Genomic DNA, 17,608 nt, shown 5'->3' on the forward strand with positions numbered 1-17,608 from the left:
TTGTACAAATTGATACAATCATGGTGTTACCAATTTATGAAGGAAATGTTGTAACCTTGAAAATAAAGAGAGTCAGATAAAAATCAAGTTGAGATTGGGAAAGGAGAGAATGGAGCAAGAATAAAGGGAACTAGGTGTCAGACTACAGATGCTGGAATTTCAGGCCAAACACAATCTGCTGGAGTGGGTCAAGTAGTGCCATTGGGGGATAAAGAACAGTTGACATTTTGAGCCAAAAATTTTGTTAGAACTGATGACACTTCATGATGCTGCTGAGTTTCAGCTCAGTATATCGAACATTCTTTTTTCCCCTGATGCATTCCTTTAAATTCCTTTGTTCTGATGCATTCCTTTGTCCTGATGCATTCCTTTAAATTTAAATATTAAATTTAGATATACAGCACAGTAACAGGCTTTTTTGACCCATGAGTCCGTGCTGCTCAATTTACACCCAATTAACCTATGCCCCCAGTATGTTTTGAATGGTGGGAGGAAACCGGAGCCTCCGGAGAAAATCCATACAGCTGCAGGGATAATGTACCAACTCCTTACAGACAGCATAGAATTCAAATCCGGTCCCGATGGTTGAAGCTGTAAAGGTGTTGCGCCAATCGTGCCTCCCCTTGAGCAGATCATGTTTGGTATCAGGTTAGTTAATCTCTCAGCCTTTCTGTTCTTGCACTCCCTTACAATTATACTTTTTTAGTTTATTTCAACAATTCTTGAGATTTAGAATTGTGTGTAAAACATGGAATATTTACTGTATCTTTAAAATATATTTATGGCCAAGAAAATGCACTGGCACCTTAAGTCCCTCCAAACTCCAAGAAAATCTAGCAACTCACCTACATCCCTTAACAACTTCTACAAGTTTACCTTTAAAAGCATCCTATCAGGGTCTATGACCGCATGGTATAGGAAGTGTTCCACTCAAGATCACAAGAAACTGTAGAGGGTTGTGAGTGAGGGTCAGCCCATTACATGTACTGCACTTCGTTCCATCAACACCATCTATACCTTCTGCTGCCTTGAAATGGCAGCCAACATATTAAAAGATCCACCCCAGCCACAATATCTTCAACCCCCTCCATCAAAAATGTACAGAAATATGAAATCATGCACCACAAGATTCAAGGATGGTTTATTTTCTGCTGTTATCAGCCTTTTGAATGAGCCCCAAAATAGTACGTTTTTATACTACCTTTGATCCCTACCAACTGATCTCTATAATACTGCATTGTTTTTACTGTTTCATACTTGCATTATGTATGAAAATGTCTACTAGTCTTCTTGCAAAGTAACCTGTATCATTGCATTTTTTGATGCATTTGAGAATAAAAATAAATTGAAATATGTTGGAAACATTTCAAGGAGGAAAGCAATCCATTATGCACCCTAAATCTTGGCTCCTGTAGATGAATAATCAAGATCACTTTTGCACTTGTAAAATTTGAATGTTGTCATTCTGGGAACTGTGATAATTTAGTGTCCTTGAAACTATTTGCCTTGGACTGTCTGATTTACTTGACTTTTGGATTATTAATGCATAAGCATTAATAATTTATTTTTTGACATGTCGCACCATGGTATGAAACGTTTTAAGTGAGTTTAAAGAGAAGTGTGGCCCTGATGAGTTTGAGTGTTAAAATGGAGATTTAGTGAGTTTAAAAGGAGGCGTGGGAAACAGAACCAGATGAGCAAGATTCTAAATCATAGTGATTTTAAAGTTGTGATAATTTGGAATGAAAAAAAATATCAGATTGCATACATCTCTCCTCAAGACTTTAATAACAAAAATATCAGAACATCTATTTGTGCTTTCTTGTTGAAGATGCTTTTGTGTTTATTTATTGTTTCACATTTTCCCTTTTGGTAAGACCTGCCCAAGGAAAGAACATAGGAAGCAAGCAATTCAACAGAAAAGATGATGAAGGCCTGAGAGAAGCAAATGAAGATGAGGTGAATAGAAAATTCTGGGAGGAGCCTTCATATTACACACCTGAGTCAAGACTGGAAACCCATCGATATATTGAGAAGATGAGAAAATCTAAAGAGAAGGACAAGTAAAATTATTATAAGTAAATAAATTAATATTGAAAACAAACAATGAAAATTCTTAATTATTTTAAGTTGAAAAATTACAGCTGGAAATGTTTATAAACTCCAAATGTCTTCTTTGATTAACTTGAGCTTTGCATGTTTGTCTCCATGTTCCTGTTTTTGTATCCAATATGGTTCTTCTATCAACTTATCGTATTTAAAGGCGTATAGAACTCACTGGCATAGAAACCCTCCCTCCCCCATTTTTAGCATGAGATTTCAGGAAAATTGTTTTAGTGTATTACCTTCACTCACCTTGATGGAAACCCTCCAGCTTTGCATGGCCGAAATGCTGAAACCTCCTCGCACACGAGCAACACATCCTTCTGTCTGTCGCACACTGAGGCTCAGCCTACTTCCCCCCCATCATACAAATGCTGAATGATTGATAGATACACTGGGACCACGAGGGCAGAAGGGGGAGAATCTCGGGCAACAGGCAGGGTCCAGGGAGCAAACAATAGATTGCTGGCTTTGAGGGAAGCACTGAACCTCAGTGATCAGGCTCCACACTGAGCCTTTGCTCTACAGGCTGCTCGCTCACTGTCACCCGCCCCATGCCTCATTCAATTTGCTCGGGGGCCATTCTCATTGAACAAAGCCTGATCATCGAGGCCCAGTACACCCCTCAAAACACTATGGGAGAGAGCAAGCGGGGGAAGTGAGCAGTGGTGGTGACTCTGGAAAGCATGGGCAACCTCAGGAAAGATGGTCTGTGAAGCTGCAGCACCACCATGGGCTTCTTGAAGCTGGGTGAGTAGTTTGAACGCTTTACTCCTTTTGCCATCTTGCGAAGGAAAGCCTCGACTACGTTTGTATTTTTGTACCCAAAATGGTAGCATCAACATGTTATCTTCGTGTATAGGACCTGGAGTGATTTTTGGGGTAATATATGCCATTAAATATGGTACCTCTTGATTACTGGATGTTTAATGGACACCATTTGGCTTCCAAAACCTACCTATGGAGCAATTATTTGTGTGAATATAGGTACAACATTCCGGTAAAATATTTTCTGACAGGTGAGCCTTACCTGAGTCTGATACTGCCTCAACTTACTACTAGCTTGTTTCACACTTGCAAAAGGTCCCAGGAATTAATGGCCAATCAGCCTAAAAAGGGTCTGGTGTGGAATGAAAATTGTCTCAATGCCCAGTACAATTCCCGGCATGTGCAGATGCCAGCATTGCAATCAGGCAAGTGTAAAATGGGCAATTGAATTTTAGGACAGAAATGACCCAAGTTTTTGCATGAGTGCAGGAACGTGAAAGAAGAAAAGATTAAAATGAAGGAATAAACTTTGCCATGGGAAAGTTGCAGTGGGAGAGAAAGAGAGAGAGGTCTTTATAAATTCTGTGCTGTAGTGCTACCAACTTTCCCACACTGTTTAAAAATTGACTGCAATTGCTATTTATTGCTAGCACTTTCCTCTCTCTCTCCTGCTATGATTTTCCCACACCAAAGTTTATACCTTAATTTTAATCTTTTCTTCCTTCACATTCTTGCACTCATACAAAAACTTGGGTCATTTCTGTCCTAGAATGCAATGTCCCATTCTACACTTGCCTGGTTGCAATGCTGGCATCTGCAGATGATGGGGATTGTACTATGGCTCAAGGTAGTCTATTTCACATTTGCATTGAGATGATTTTCATTTCACACTAGAACCTTTTTAGGCCAATTGGCCATTAATTCCTGGAACGACTTGCAATTGTGAAAGGGACTCCCTACTTAAAACAATGTTGTCAGCTGACGCCTGCGTGCCAATTAAACCATAAATTAAAACATAAAGATGCCTATCCTTTTATCCAGGATTTTTGGACCAGACACCTGCCATTATTTGGAATCTTTGCAGTCCATTGCCCCTGGCTGCCTGTCGTCCCTGTCCCCAGCCAGCTGTCACCACTTTCATCCCACACCACATCCTCTCCCCCAAAAGAGGTGAGCGCAGACGGATTTCAGGTGCTCCACCAGCTGGTCTGGCCAGCCCTCAGGAACACCCTGACACCAGTGCAGTTCCAGCTGCGTGGGGGTTTATGGGTAAGGAAGACAGCCATTTCCCCCTCATTGAGCCATCGCTGCAATCCAGTGCGGCACTCCATAACCTCCCAGCTCAGCAGCACTGCATCCCTGATGGTAGGGACAATGGATGGTGCTGCTCTGCTGGGGTTTGCCTGAGTGCTGGCCTGACAAGCAATCCCCCACCTCTACATTCAGACGGGGCTCTAGGAGGGGTGGAGGGGGCAATGGATGGATGGCGAAGATTCCCAACAACGGCAGGTGATCGGTCCTGATGATCCTGAATAAAAGCTTAGGCACATGAATTGTTGAAGGTAGACTCCAATCCCCGGGGATGAGTTGTGTTCAGTGGAAAAGCAGTCAGTGTCCCAGTTAAAAGTGGCCCAGTAGAAACAGCACAAACAGCTTTCTATCCTGGGACACTGCATAGCTAATTAACTGGGATGCTAGTGAAAAAAGGGTTGGTATTTTATGTTTAGTAACACCAATCCTCCCTATATATTAATGGCTTAAATATATGCATGCAGAGGCATCCTCCAATTTGAATCACAACACAGAGTGGTGAGCACAACTGGTCTGGTTTTCCCCTTTCTGTGTTATATTTGATTTCTGATAATTGGCATTTCATCTTAACTCCATAATAGAGATTCTTATTGTTAATATCTGTACTGTTTCCCAACACATGATGTGTATGCTCACCAAAGACAACTAGGATTTAATTAAGACCTGCTGGTGCAGTACATAGTGTAAGTTTCCAATATCAGAGAGAGTGGAAGAAATCAAAGGATAAAATCAACATCAACATTGTAGAATTTTGGTTTTGAAAGCAGTTTGTTTAATAGGATATATAAGTTTTATTATTTTCTTTGCAGAAATCCTAGAAAACAAAAACCACACCAAGTACTAATAACTTCTGAAGGAAGAGTCCTTAATGTTAATGAGCCTAAGTAAGTGACACAATTATTTGGTTGTCAGACTACGACCTCTTTTATACGTGGTATGATTGTATATTAATATTACTGTAACTGCTTTAATTCACAATAACTGACAAGTTACCAATAAAATAGTTTGAACACTCAAAATGGTTCATATTTTAAAAAGCAAGGAAGAATTATAGAATTTATTGATAAATCTTTAGCAGTCCCTTTTAATACTTAATTTCATGAAGAAATAGTTTGCATCTTGTATTAGAACCAAAATAAAATGAAGAATTTGATCTACCAGTATCTTTACAGTGTTATTAAAAGTTGTGTGCTTAGTGAAATAGAACATGATTCGGTTTGCAAAGGAAGATTCTAATAACTTGTAGAACTGCAAGAGTATGGCCTCCAGGTAGCATAGAATCCAGAATTTTCTAAAATAAAACATGAATAATAAAGTAATCACATTATTGTCTAGGGAAATTTTAACTGACTGCTATAGTTATAGAAGAGAAAGCTGAGACTGTAGTTCTTGAAAATTACTATTTATTAACAGGTTGGATCCTATATCAAATTATGACACTATTCGGGCAGAGTAAATTAATAGTTTAGCAAGGAATCCCAAGGCTTGAAGTAATAATCTTGATTTCACTTCACCAGATTTATATTTTTCTAAACTTATCAAGTAAACAATCTGGATTTTTAAAAAAAACCTCTATTATGGTGACCATGAAACAACCAGATTGTCATTGAAAACCCATGGTGTTTACTTTGTCCTTTTGGGGAGGAAGTCTACAGGCTTTGCGTTGTCTGTCCAAATATGTAACATGGATATTCTTAGGTAACCTTTGAAATGATCCAACACTGAATTTATTAATGTTACCCCAGAAAAAAGGAATTAAATTGGATGGACCTCCCAGACTCTAGATTTGACCCTGGGATTTAACAATTGCTGTGATCGTCCTCTATTATCTCAGTAGAGCAACACAAGCACTTTTTAAAAAGTTTATTAAAATTAAATAGCACTACAGTTAATATGAAGTAAAATACAATATAATAAATCATATAACATGAAGCTAGAACACAATAATATTAGTGATTAAGAACAGTTGCAAGCTATAATAAAATATTTGCAGATAGTTGGATAAGGTGGGCTTCCCTGTGGGCTCAGCACCTGCAGTTATGGCCTGAGGGCCTCTGGTTTCTAAAGCATTTGGGTCTTGGGGTCAAGGTGGTGTGATTCAGAGCAGACCTGCTGATAATAGGGGGGATATAAGTGGTTACTTTGGAAGAGATAGCATCATCATACTGTACTGTGTACAGTTTTGGTCACCAAATTATAGGAAAGATATAAACAAAATAGAGAGAGTGCAAAGAAGGTTCACGAGAATGTTGACAGGATTTCAAGGTTTAAGTTACAGGGAAAGGTTGTGCAGTCTGGGGCTTTTTTCTCTGGAGCGTAGAAGATTGAGAGGGGACTTGATAGAGGAGTTTAAGATTTTAAAAGGGACAGAGTAAAAGTAGATAAGCTTTTTCAATTAAGAGTGGGGGAGATTTAAACTAGAGGGGATGGTTTAAGATTGAAGGGGGAAAATTATAAGGGGAACATGAGGGGAAATTTCTTTACGCAAAGGGTGGTATGGATGTGGAATGAGCTTCCGACAGACGTGGTCGAGGCGGGATCATTGGTTACATTTAAGGAAAGACTGGATAGTTACATGGATAGGAGAGTACTGGAGGGGTATGGACCGGGTGCTGGTCAATGGGACGAGGAGGGTGGGTATTTGTTACGGCATGGACTAGTAGGGCCGAACTGGCCTGTTCTGTGCTGTAAGTGGTTATATGGTTATATGATCTTACACCATTCACTGTCTCTGAAGGGACTTTGCACTTTTCTGCCTCATTTCTCCCCTCTGTTTTCTTTCCATTTCCTTCCTTCCTTGTCTTTTCTCCTTTATCCTTTTTTCTATTTTTCTTTCCTTTTTCTCTTTATTTTTTGCAGTATGGAATCAAAGTGTGTTGACTCTTTGCTATCTTTTGAATGGCATGCAACTGAAATCTCAATACATGTAGCAATAATAATCTAAAGCTATCTGCTGCCGTAGCCTTGGAACTCTGATTTTACAGATCCAATTCAACTACCATGTATTTAGCTCTAACTCTGATTCTAGGCACCACCCACCCTATTGTTGGTTCTAATTGTGAAAATTTAATTTGACTTGTCTACAGTTTCAAACTGCCAAAGTTTACCCTAACGGAAGAGTCATGTTTGTAACAATTTCAAAACCCATCCTTTTGATATTGCATCTTCATATCCAGTTTATTCCTTGCAAGTCTATGCATTACTTAATTGATTTTCACAATTTTTTAAATTGAATAGAGTTCCTTACAATGCTCCTAAGGCACTGAAATTCTGCAATTATTCAGATGGTGGAGACAACATACAGCCTAAATTGCATCCTTGAGTTAATCTTGTTTGTAGCATCTTACGCTTGCAGCCTGTCTTCAAAAATTATTTTAGAAAGGTCATGTGGTCTCACAGTATGATGGGTTGGATTTTGGTTAACTGTAATTGATGATGGTCAATTAATAGTGAAATAAATATCTTGCTGAAGGCACTAATTAATGTCATTCCATTGTTGTGACTGATCTTATGACTTCTAATGACAATAGTTGGTTGTAACTTGACTTGTCCATTAACTTTTGCTGTATCTATTACTTGTCATCGTTTCTTTATTTTTGCTGTATGTAATAAACAGATTAAATGATTATTTAGATTGTGGCAAATATGTAACAGAAGCTACGTCTGTGTTTTTACAACAGTAGTCCACCAGCTCCACAGTTGTTGCCACAATCGGCTAACCTGCTCTTTTCTGGAATCAACCTGGGGAATATCCTCTGCACTGCCCCTTGAGTCAATATTTTTTTCTCAATATACATTTAGCATTCTACATGTGGCCTCAGCAGTACCCTCTACAGTTGCAGCAGAACCTCCCTGTTCACAAATCCAATCCCTCTAGCAATGAAGGCCAGCATTCCATTTGCAAACTAATCCTTTGCAATTCATGCACAAGTACTCCCAAGTCCCTCTTCTCAACAATGTACTGCAATTTTTCATCCTTTAAATAATTTTATCTACTATTTTATCACCAACATTGCATTCCATTTGCCAGACCCTTGCCCAGTTTCTTAACCTACCCATAGCCCTCTACAGCCTCTCTGCACAATTTGCTTTCCATCCAATGTCATGTCATCAGCAAACTGAGATACTCTACACTTGGTCCCCTCTTCCAAATCAATCATGTATATCATGAACAACACTGATCCTTACGACACCCCACTAACCACTGATTGCAAGCAGAGAAACATCCATTTATCCCAACTCTCAGCCTTCTTTTGATTAACCAAACCTCGATCCATGCTAATAGATCAGGCCAACACTATGCATTCTTATCCTATGCGGCACCTTATCTCACGCCTTCTAGAAATCCAACTATTAGGTGTCCAACTGTTCTCTGTCCAATGTGATCATTGTATCCTCAAAACCTCCAGTAAATTTGTCAAACAGGACCTGGCCTTTCTGAATACTTGCTGCACCTGCCTGATATCCAGATGTCTTGCTGTTTTCTCCACTATATACATTGAGCTAACTGGCCTATTTACCTGCCTTTCACCGACATCATTTTTTAAAACAGTGACTGACATTCCTGTCTTCCAATCTGCCAAGACCTGTTCAGAGTCCAGAGAATTTCGGTAAATTATTAAAAAAGCCTCTTCATTACTTCCACAATTTCAATCAGTACCTTTGATGCATTACCTGATATTGTGATAGTGATTGTAATATCACATCCATAACATCTTTCTTTGACATGTTTGATGTGCCTTTCACCAAGAAGGCCCACTCAAAATAATCATTCAAAGTCTCAGCCTTTTCCCATTACCCAAAATTAATTCCCCCTTCTCATCTTTAAAGGGACCTACATTTACCCACCCATTTCTTTAAAAAAATTACAACTCTTACAATCTATTGCTATATTTTTTGCTAGTTTACCCAATCTTCCATTTTCCCGACTTTGTACGCATGAGCTTTTAGTTCAATATCAAATCATGCACAGAAACTAATAATACGAGAGAAAGAAGAGACAAAGAAAAGAAAATGGAGCATTTTAAAATTATTCCAGCATTCTTTGCGCATGTACATTTATATTTTAAATGCAAGAGAGTTATTTAAATTATTAGCAAATGTTTCATTAAAAATGAAATCCTTGCAGGAACTTTTTCTGGAATGAGTTTAATGGATATACTGCATAGTCATCCTATATATTTCACTGTCAGATGTCTCATTAATAACCAAAGATAAAGGATAATAAGCAAGGCAACTTGGGTAGATAAAACTTTTTAACTTAATTTTGTAATTAGGTCTGTTTGATTTGTTCCTTGACAGCCTTAATGTGGCTTTTAACAAAATCCAGTCCATTGCATTAATCACATTCCAAATTGACTAATTATTGTCAGTGTCCTTCTTTAAAGTCTTGCTCCACTTTAAAAAAAAAGTCGTATTGTATGCATAGAAATCGGTCTTTGATTTTTCTCCATAGGATTGATTTCACCTTGACTGATGATGAGGAAAATAATCAATTCATATTAGATCTTGCTGTATACAGGTAAGCTTTGCTTAGTGATTCAATAATTGAAAATCAATGTTTATTAATATTTAACCCTCTGAAGATTGGATTTGTTTTTTTTCATGTTATTTTAAAGCAAGTTGCTAGTTTCTAATATTTGTTGCCCGATACTTGGGTGGGATAGGGCTCCATTACTTTTGGACGGAAGTGTTTGTACGATTTGTGGGCTAATTTTTGGGCAATTGTGGTACAACCTGTATGATGTAGAACTTTGCAAAGAAGCAGAAAAGCTTCTGCTGTCTTTTCCATTGTGTATTATACTGAAACACATCCATATTCACAGCCTTAGAAATCTGGCATTCAGAGGTGCACATCTCTGGGTGGGTGCAGGGGCATTTGGTGGTGAAGGGATAGAACATTTCCATGTGATTAGAAGGAAAATGGGACAATTTTCTCTTTATTTATCAAAGCACAGAATATGTGAGGAGGTAAATCAGGGGCTAATCATGCCACATCTAGTTAGCAAGTATATTTTGAGTATCATATGATTACACAGGAATGAATGCAGAGGGCATTCAGAGCAGCTTCGGTATTGTTTTCCTTTCGTGATAACAATTATGAGAGGCAAAATGAGGAAATAGGAGGGACATTTTTTTAAAGTGAGTAGTTCACGATGATTGATGTAACCCAATAGATCAAAAGATTAAAGAGGATAAGAGATAGAGTTGTGGGTGGAGGAAGAATTGGGGGTCTGGAATCTGCTGCCTGAAAGGGTGATTGTGGCAAACCTTGATTTTAAAATATACTTTGATGAGCACATATGACATAATTTGCATAGCTACTGACTGAGAGATGGAGAGCTGGTTGGTGTGCAAAATGGAATCCTTCTGTCCAACAAATTTCTCTGATTTTGTGAGATCTGTAATTGACTAATTTTTTTCTTAAAATAAATTCTACAGATATCTGGATACATCTTTACTTGACATTGATGTTCAGCCAACGTATATTTGTGTGATGGTTAAAGGAAAGGTCAGTAATTGATACAAATAAAATTAATGACACACCTACACCAGCGAAGCATTTTGAAACCCAAAAATGAACTGAAAACAGCTGATTCAAAGAGAACCACTTTCCTCCTTTTAGACTGGTTGTGGCAACAACACAGCTTATACTGCGTGGCTTCAGAAACTGACATGCTGCCCTTTCTGAATTATGTTAATCAGCATGGTCAGATATGACTCTGCCATCAATATGCAACTCCTCTTACTTATCTGGAATGGGAGAGAAGCAAAAATTTAATAAAATGCAAATGCTGGAAAAACTAGTGAGATGAGCAGCATCTGTGGAAAAAGAAATTAGTTGACATTTTGGGTTTACAAACCTTCACTAATCTGAAATGTAGTTTATTTTTCCCCCAAATGCTGCCTGACTTGAAGAGTTTTTCCAGCATTTTCTGTTTTGGAACTAAATTAATAGATTATATTTGCAGTGGGTAGTAAAAGTGAATATTAGGCTTAATCTGGTGGAAAATAAAATATAGAGTCATAGTTCTACAGCACAGAAACAGGCCATTGGACCCAACCTGTCCTTGCCGACCTCTATCGTTTCCTCTGGCAATAACTCTAGTCTCACAATTTATTGCTGGAGATAGTGGGTTCCATTGATTTTTTAAAAATATTTTATTTAAAATTTTAAATCACATCAAAAATACATATACATATAAACGTATTGATATCAAATTACACGTGAATATTTTCAACCCTCCTTCTCCCTCCCTGACCTTCCCCCTTTCTAATCTAATAATAATAAAAATAAAGAAGGAATATATAGGAGAATGCCAATCTAAAAATAGAAATCTAAATATAAATTGATCTAAATTGTGGAGCACAGGATCACCCATCAGATCAGATATTGAGAGATCTTTACATTTTTAAACCAACACTTTTTATGGGCTCCATATTTTCAAAAACAAATTACATAAATTATGTAATTTTTCTCAAATGGAATATTTGAACACAATTCCGCATGCCATCTCTCATCCTAAATCTACATTAGATTTCCATGTAATAGCAATTACATTTCCTTGAAACAGCTAAAGCAATTCATAAAAATTCTATTGTGGAAAGTGAAATTGGCTCAAGTTGGTATAACATGGAAATATGAATTAGGAGGTTTACAATTACCTAATTTTCAAAATTTCTATAAGGCAGCTCAATTAAAATTTATTAATGTAATGTTTGATTCAGAAAAATCTTTAGCTTGGATTAGAGTGGAATTATATAATGTAGGAGAAGATTCATTGGAAGAGATCATTTATAAATGGAATCCTAAATTATTAATGGGAACCAAATGTTCATTTATTTCAAAACATTTGCTGGAAGTGTGGAATGAAGTTGATTATGAAGTAGGAGGAAAAGGTTTAATTTCTTGTAAAATTCCTTTATATCAAAATAAACTTATTCCATTTTCTATGAATAATCAGCTTTTAAACATTTACTTTCAAAAAGGAATTAAAATAATAGATGATTGCTTTGAAGTTAGCAAATTTATTACTTTTCAAAGAATGAAAGAGTTTAATGTACCAAATAATACTTTTTTCTTATGATCAAGTCAGAGCCTTTTTAATTAAAAAATTAGGTCATAATTTAATTTTACCAAGATAGAATGAATTGGAGGTATTAATAACTAATGGAGGTTTTAATAAGTTTATTTCAAAAATGTAGAGATTACTTCAGAAAAATGCTCCAAAATTGGAAATTCATAAATCAAGATTAAAATGTTAAAATAGATGAAAGTCATTGGAAAGAGATCTCTAAACAAATATGACTAAAATTATTAATGTTAGGTGTTGGTTAGTATAATATAATTGTTTACATCAATTATATTTAACACCTAAGAAGTTGAAGAAATTTAATTTGACATTATCAGATTTATGTTTTAGATGTAATAAAGAAGTTGGTTCTTTTATACATTCTACTTGGTTTGGTCCAATTTGGACTGAAATTAAAAATTTTTGAATAAAGTAATAGAAGTTACATTTCCAATAATCCTATGATATTTTTGTTAGGAGATAGTAAAAAATATTTGTATTAAATTAGGATTAACCATGATTCAAATAGAATTTTTACAAATTGAGTTCCATTGTTTTTGAATCAAACACTGAAGGCCTTGGGGGGAGAAAAACAATGTATGTGTAGTGGACTAAAATCCCGGAAAACAAAGATAGCAATGGAATGAGGCAGTTATCCATGCCAAATTTGAGCATCGGGATGTAGAAGCATAGAATGTTCAGTAGCCTCACACTAATGGACGAGGATGGTAAATTAATCTTCAAATTTGAGTGGATCAATTCCTAATAATGTGACAGTAGTTGTAGTGGTCATTTTGGAGACATTGGTGAGTCGGAAACAGTAGATGCTCAGTTAAGAGCTGCTTCATCTGCTTGGAATCAATTCCATTAGCAAGTTGGTGGTGATGTGAATGTGATACCTGATCTCAGAAAGAATTTACGAAGGTCATTCCTGACAAAACTACAATGGAAATATTTAGATTGATGAGGACAAGGGCAAGTATGTTTTTCCCCTCATATTGACTCTTTCATCAGCTATATTTATTAATATGCCATGTCCGGGAATGATGGATTTGTGCAGTAGTCTTCATTACATTCTTTAAATGTACTTTGGCACATTTAAAGAAAGGATATGGCTAAATACGGCTCTGTACGGCTCTGTACTCGAGATGGCAGAGGTCGACAGCATCGAGTCCACGCTGCTGAAGATCCAGCTGCGCTGGATGGGTCACGTCTCCAGAATGGAGGACCATCGCCTTCCCAAGATCGTGTTATATGGCGAGCTCTCCACTGGCCACCGTGACAGAGGTGCACCAAAGAAAAGGTACAAGGACTGCCTAAAGAAATCTCTTGGTGCCTGCCACATTGACCACCGCCAGTGGGCTGATATCGCCTCAAACCGTGCATCTTGGCGCCTCACAGTTTGGCGGGCAGCAACCTCCTTTGAAGAAGACCGCAGAGCCTACCTCACTGACAAAAGGCAAAGGAGGAAAAACCCAACACCCATCCCCAACCAACCAATTTTCCCCTGCAACCGCTGCAATCGTGTCTGCCTGTCCCGCATCGGACTTGTCAGCCACAAACGAGTCTGCAGCTGACGTGGACTTTTTACCCCCTCCATAAATCTTCGTCCGCGAAGCCAAGCCAAAGATGGCTAAATATCTCTTCATTAGGTAATCTAGATAACTCCAAAAATAATTTACCTTAAAGAACTTGTAATTTTGAAACAACAGTTGGTAGAAATGCATATTAACAAATATACAGGTTGTTGATGACCCCTTTAGTGAGTCAGTTCCTGCCAGACAATGGCACTAAAATGTTTTCTCTGCATTAATCAATTTGAATGGTGAATATATGGAAATGAGCATCTTACCCATGGCTATTTACTTACAGGAAAGTTGTATTTTTTTAAAAAAGTTTTAATTCCAGCATTATTGGTGGTTAAGTCTCTTTATTGGATAATGTTTGACCATAATCTTGCTCAACTCTGGATCATTTGGACATCATGGGCAAAGGAGTTCAGAGTGTGATCCTGAATGCCAACGAGCACAATGGTACTCAACCAAAATAGGACATTCCTCTGCAGGTTTATTGGTTTGTGACTTATAATGTGTATTGTATTCACTATTATTGTCTGCCTGTCATCCAGTGGCAATGTGGTGTAGAGGAGTGCTACAAATTTTTCCTTCTGCTGAACACTTGTTCAAATGGGCAGGGGTTCCAACTTGGGGTCTGAGGTTACTGTTGGTGAGAGCTCCAGCCAGTTTCAGTGATGTGTGGAGGCGGACTGCAGCCCCAGGCCCAAGTTCACTGTGAGAATTGAGGAGGGTGTGGTTCCATCCCAGAGACCGAGGTTACAGTGGAAGCTCCACCCTGACCTCTGTCACAGTCGGAGTGGCAATTATCAACATTGTTGGTTTCAAAGTAACTTGGATGTGAAAATTCTACAAACTTATAGTTGGTTTTGGATGTATCTGGTAAATTCAAAGATGAAATTCTCATGAATTTAGTGAATACGGGATCTGGAAAGGGCTTCAAAGTTGGACAAGAAGAACACACAATTAGTCTATTTGCTGATACTGTGCTACTATACCTATCAATCCCAGAGAAAACTAGAAAAATATCAGATTACAAAATAAATATGGATAAAAGTGAGATAATGCCATTAACAAATTTTAAAAGATACCAAAAAGGAAGTAAATTTAAATGGAAGATGGATTATGGAATAAAATATTTTGGAATAGCAACTGACAATAACTTGCAAAATTTGTTCAGCTTAAATTATGTTCCTCTTCTTGGGAAGATACAAATGGACCTGCAGAAGAGTTAACTGTGTCAAAATGAAAGTGATGCCAAGACTGCAGTATTTTTCAAATGCTGCCTATTCTATTACCTAAAAACTTCTTTAAACTACTAAACTGTGGACAAACAAAATAACCACACAAGACATTTCTAGAGTGAATCAAATGGATTTACTCCTCATCACCCGTCCAATCTTTTAAAAGCCATAATCGTGCGCTGATGTCATCATGCACTGACATCACACGACCAGTTCGAAGCATCCTGGGAGTTGTAGTGCTACCATAGTGCTGCTATATGCCCCCACCCCCCCCCCCCCCACCCCAAAGGACCAGAAGAAAGGTTTGTCTGACTTTTATGTGGTCAACCTCTGCAACGGACTTAGCTGCTGCTGTGGGGAAGACTTGTCCTCATGAGCTGATTTAAGTCTGTCAATAGTGAAAGCCTTTTGCTTCCCTTCAATATCCAAAATGCAGGACAACCTAGTTTGTCTGAGTAAGCTATAAGGCCCTTCATAGGGCATCTGTAAAGGTTGACCACGTCTTCCCCTTCGGACAGACATATTTGCAGTTTTTGAGATCTTCAGGCACAAGAGTGTTCTCCATGTGATGATGGTGCTATAGGGGTCAATCTTCCTGCAGTCTCCCTTAGCCTGCTCAACAGTTCCTTAGGTTCATCACTGGAGTTGAAATGGTAGGGGACAAACTCCCCAGAAACCATCAATGGTGCGCCCTACACGAGTTCTGCAGTTGAAGCTTGGAGATCCTCCTTTGGAGTTGTTCTTATGCTCAGTAATACCAAGGGCAGCTCATCAACCCAGTTTGGGCCCTCCAACTGAGCCATCAAGGTTGACTTGAGATATTGATGAAATCTTTCCACCATTCCATTAGCCTGGGGCTGAGAGGCATTCATTTAATGAATTGTTGTACCTAGCAAGTGAGACAAGGTCGTCCACAGCAAGGAAGTAAATTGTGGTCCTCTATCCTAAGTTACATGCACTGGTAAACCAAAACAAGACATGTGGAATGCCCGAGCACAAGTGTCTGAAGTAGCATCCACCATAGGAACAGACTCAGGCCATTATTGTAAAAAGATAACTGTATCCTCTTGAAACAAAGCAAAATGCTGAGCAACTTCCAGGAAGGACTGCAGTGGTGTCTTAGTATGCCGATTAACTTTTGCTTTTTGGTAGGCAATGCAGGACCTCACCATTTGTATAACATCTTTTTTAAGACCATGCCACATGAACCTTACGAACTGTCACTCTAATCAATGGATGTGAGATACCATGCACAGAGTTGAATACTCTGAACTACTGGGTGTGGGTGTCCCGTTGATATATCACAAAGGAGTAGTTTACCATTAACTCCAAACTGGACATCCTTCAATTGCAGGTTCGTGATTGCAGTCTGAGGAGCCTTAATCTCTTGGTCATGATCTTGGGCTGTGTAGTCAATACCTTGATCTACAGACAGAACCTCGAGTGGAGCAGAATGGGAAAGTGCATCAGCTACTATATTGTCTTTTCTGGAAATGTGTAGTATTTTTGTGAGGAATTCTAAAATGAATGATAGTTGTTGTTGAGCTGACCAGGGCCCTGCGACCTTGGAAAATGCACAAAGGGCTTATGGTAGTGTACATAGTAAAAATCTCTGCCCTCCAAAAAATAACACGTGTCGAATACACAAATTAATGGCCAAAAGCTCCTTATCAAAAGCATTGTATTTCTTCTTTGCTTCACAAAGATTCCGGCTGAAGAATGCTAACGGCTTCCATTGCCTGTTGACATATTGATGAAGTTCACCTCCTACGGCCATTCTGGAAGGATCTCTAGAAAGGGAGGTGGTTGGATTTAAAACTGGGTAGCTGAGCATAGTAGCATGAGTCAGCAAATCTTTCATCTTCAAGAAGGCATAGTTTCCCTCTTCAGTCCAATAGATGGTTCTGGAGTTTCCAGACAGTAAATCAAAAAGAGGCTTCATGATTTGAGCTGATCCCGGAACAAACCGATGGTAAAAATTTACCATTCCCAAGAATTCATACAGGTTTTGAATACTTGGTAATGGCCTCAACTTTGGATTTCTGTGACATCATGCCTTCCTGAGTAATCCTATGCCCTAAGATATCAATCGTTTCTTGTCCAAAAACGCATTTATCTGGATTGATGGTCAATTCAAACTTTTGAAGACAAATAAAAAGTGTACAAATATGTTCCACATGTTCTTCCTTAGTCCCACTGGCCACTAAAATGTCATTGAGGTAAATGAAAACATTGGTCATACCGTGTCCTAAAGCATCCACCACTCGTTGAAATGATTGACCAGCACTCTTTAACCCAAATGGCATTCGTAAAATTTTGAACAAACCAAACAGGGTAATTATTGTTGTTTTTGGAATGTCTTCTGGCTCTACTGGTACTTGGTGATAGCCACGCACCAGGTCTATTTGGGAAAAGATCTTCACTCCATGCAAATTAGCTGAGAAATTCTGAATATGAGTTATTGGATAACGATCTATTGTTAAGCCGCCTGTAAGCTCCATTATGTTTCAGGACCATATGTAATGGAGATGCACTT

General features: G+C 38.2%; 1 protein-coding gene across 10 annotated transcripts in view; it reads left to right on the forward strand.

Annotated features, from left to right (window-relative positions):
- Positions 1-17,608, forward strand: part of dnaaf11 (dynein axonemal assembly factor 11) — an 80,633-nt gene that overhangs the window by 37,033 nt on the left and 25,992 nt on the right. For all 10 annotated transcript variants that reach the window (XM_069921636.1, XM_069921645.1, XM_069921644.1 and 7 more), the window contains 4 exons: positions 1,878-2,063; positions 4,992-5,066; positions 9,638-9,703; positions 10,624-10,693. In XM_069921636.1, coding sequence (XP_069777737.1) covers positions 1,878-2,063; positions 4,992-5,066; positions 9,638-9,703; positions 10,624-10,693 — 397 coding nt within the window. The remainder of the gene's footprint in view (positions 1-1,877; positions 2,064-4,991; positions 5,067-9,637; positions 9,704-10,623; positions 10,694-17,608) is intronic.

The sequence above is a fragment of the Narcine bancroftii genome, chromosome 2 (genome assembly GCF_036971445.1).
Source record: "Narcine bancroftii isolate sNarBan1 chromosome 2, sNarBan1.hap1, whole genome shotgun sequence".
Classification (NCBI taxonomy): domain Eukaryota; kingdom Metazoa; phylum Chordata; class Chondrichthyes; order Torpediniformes; family Narcinidae; genus Narcine; species Narcine bancroftii.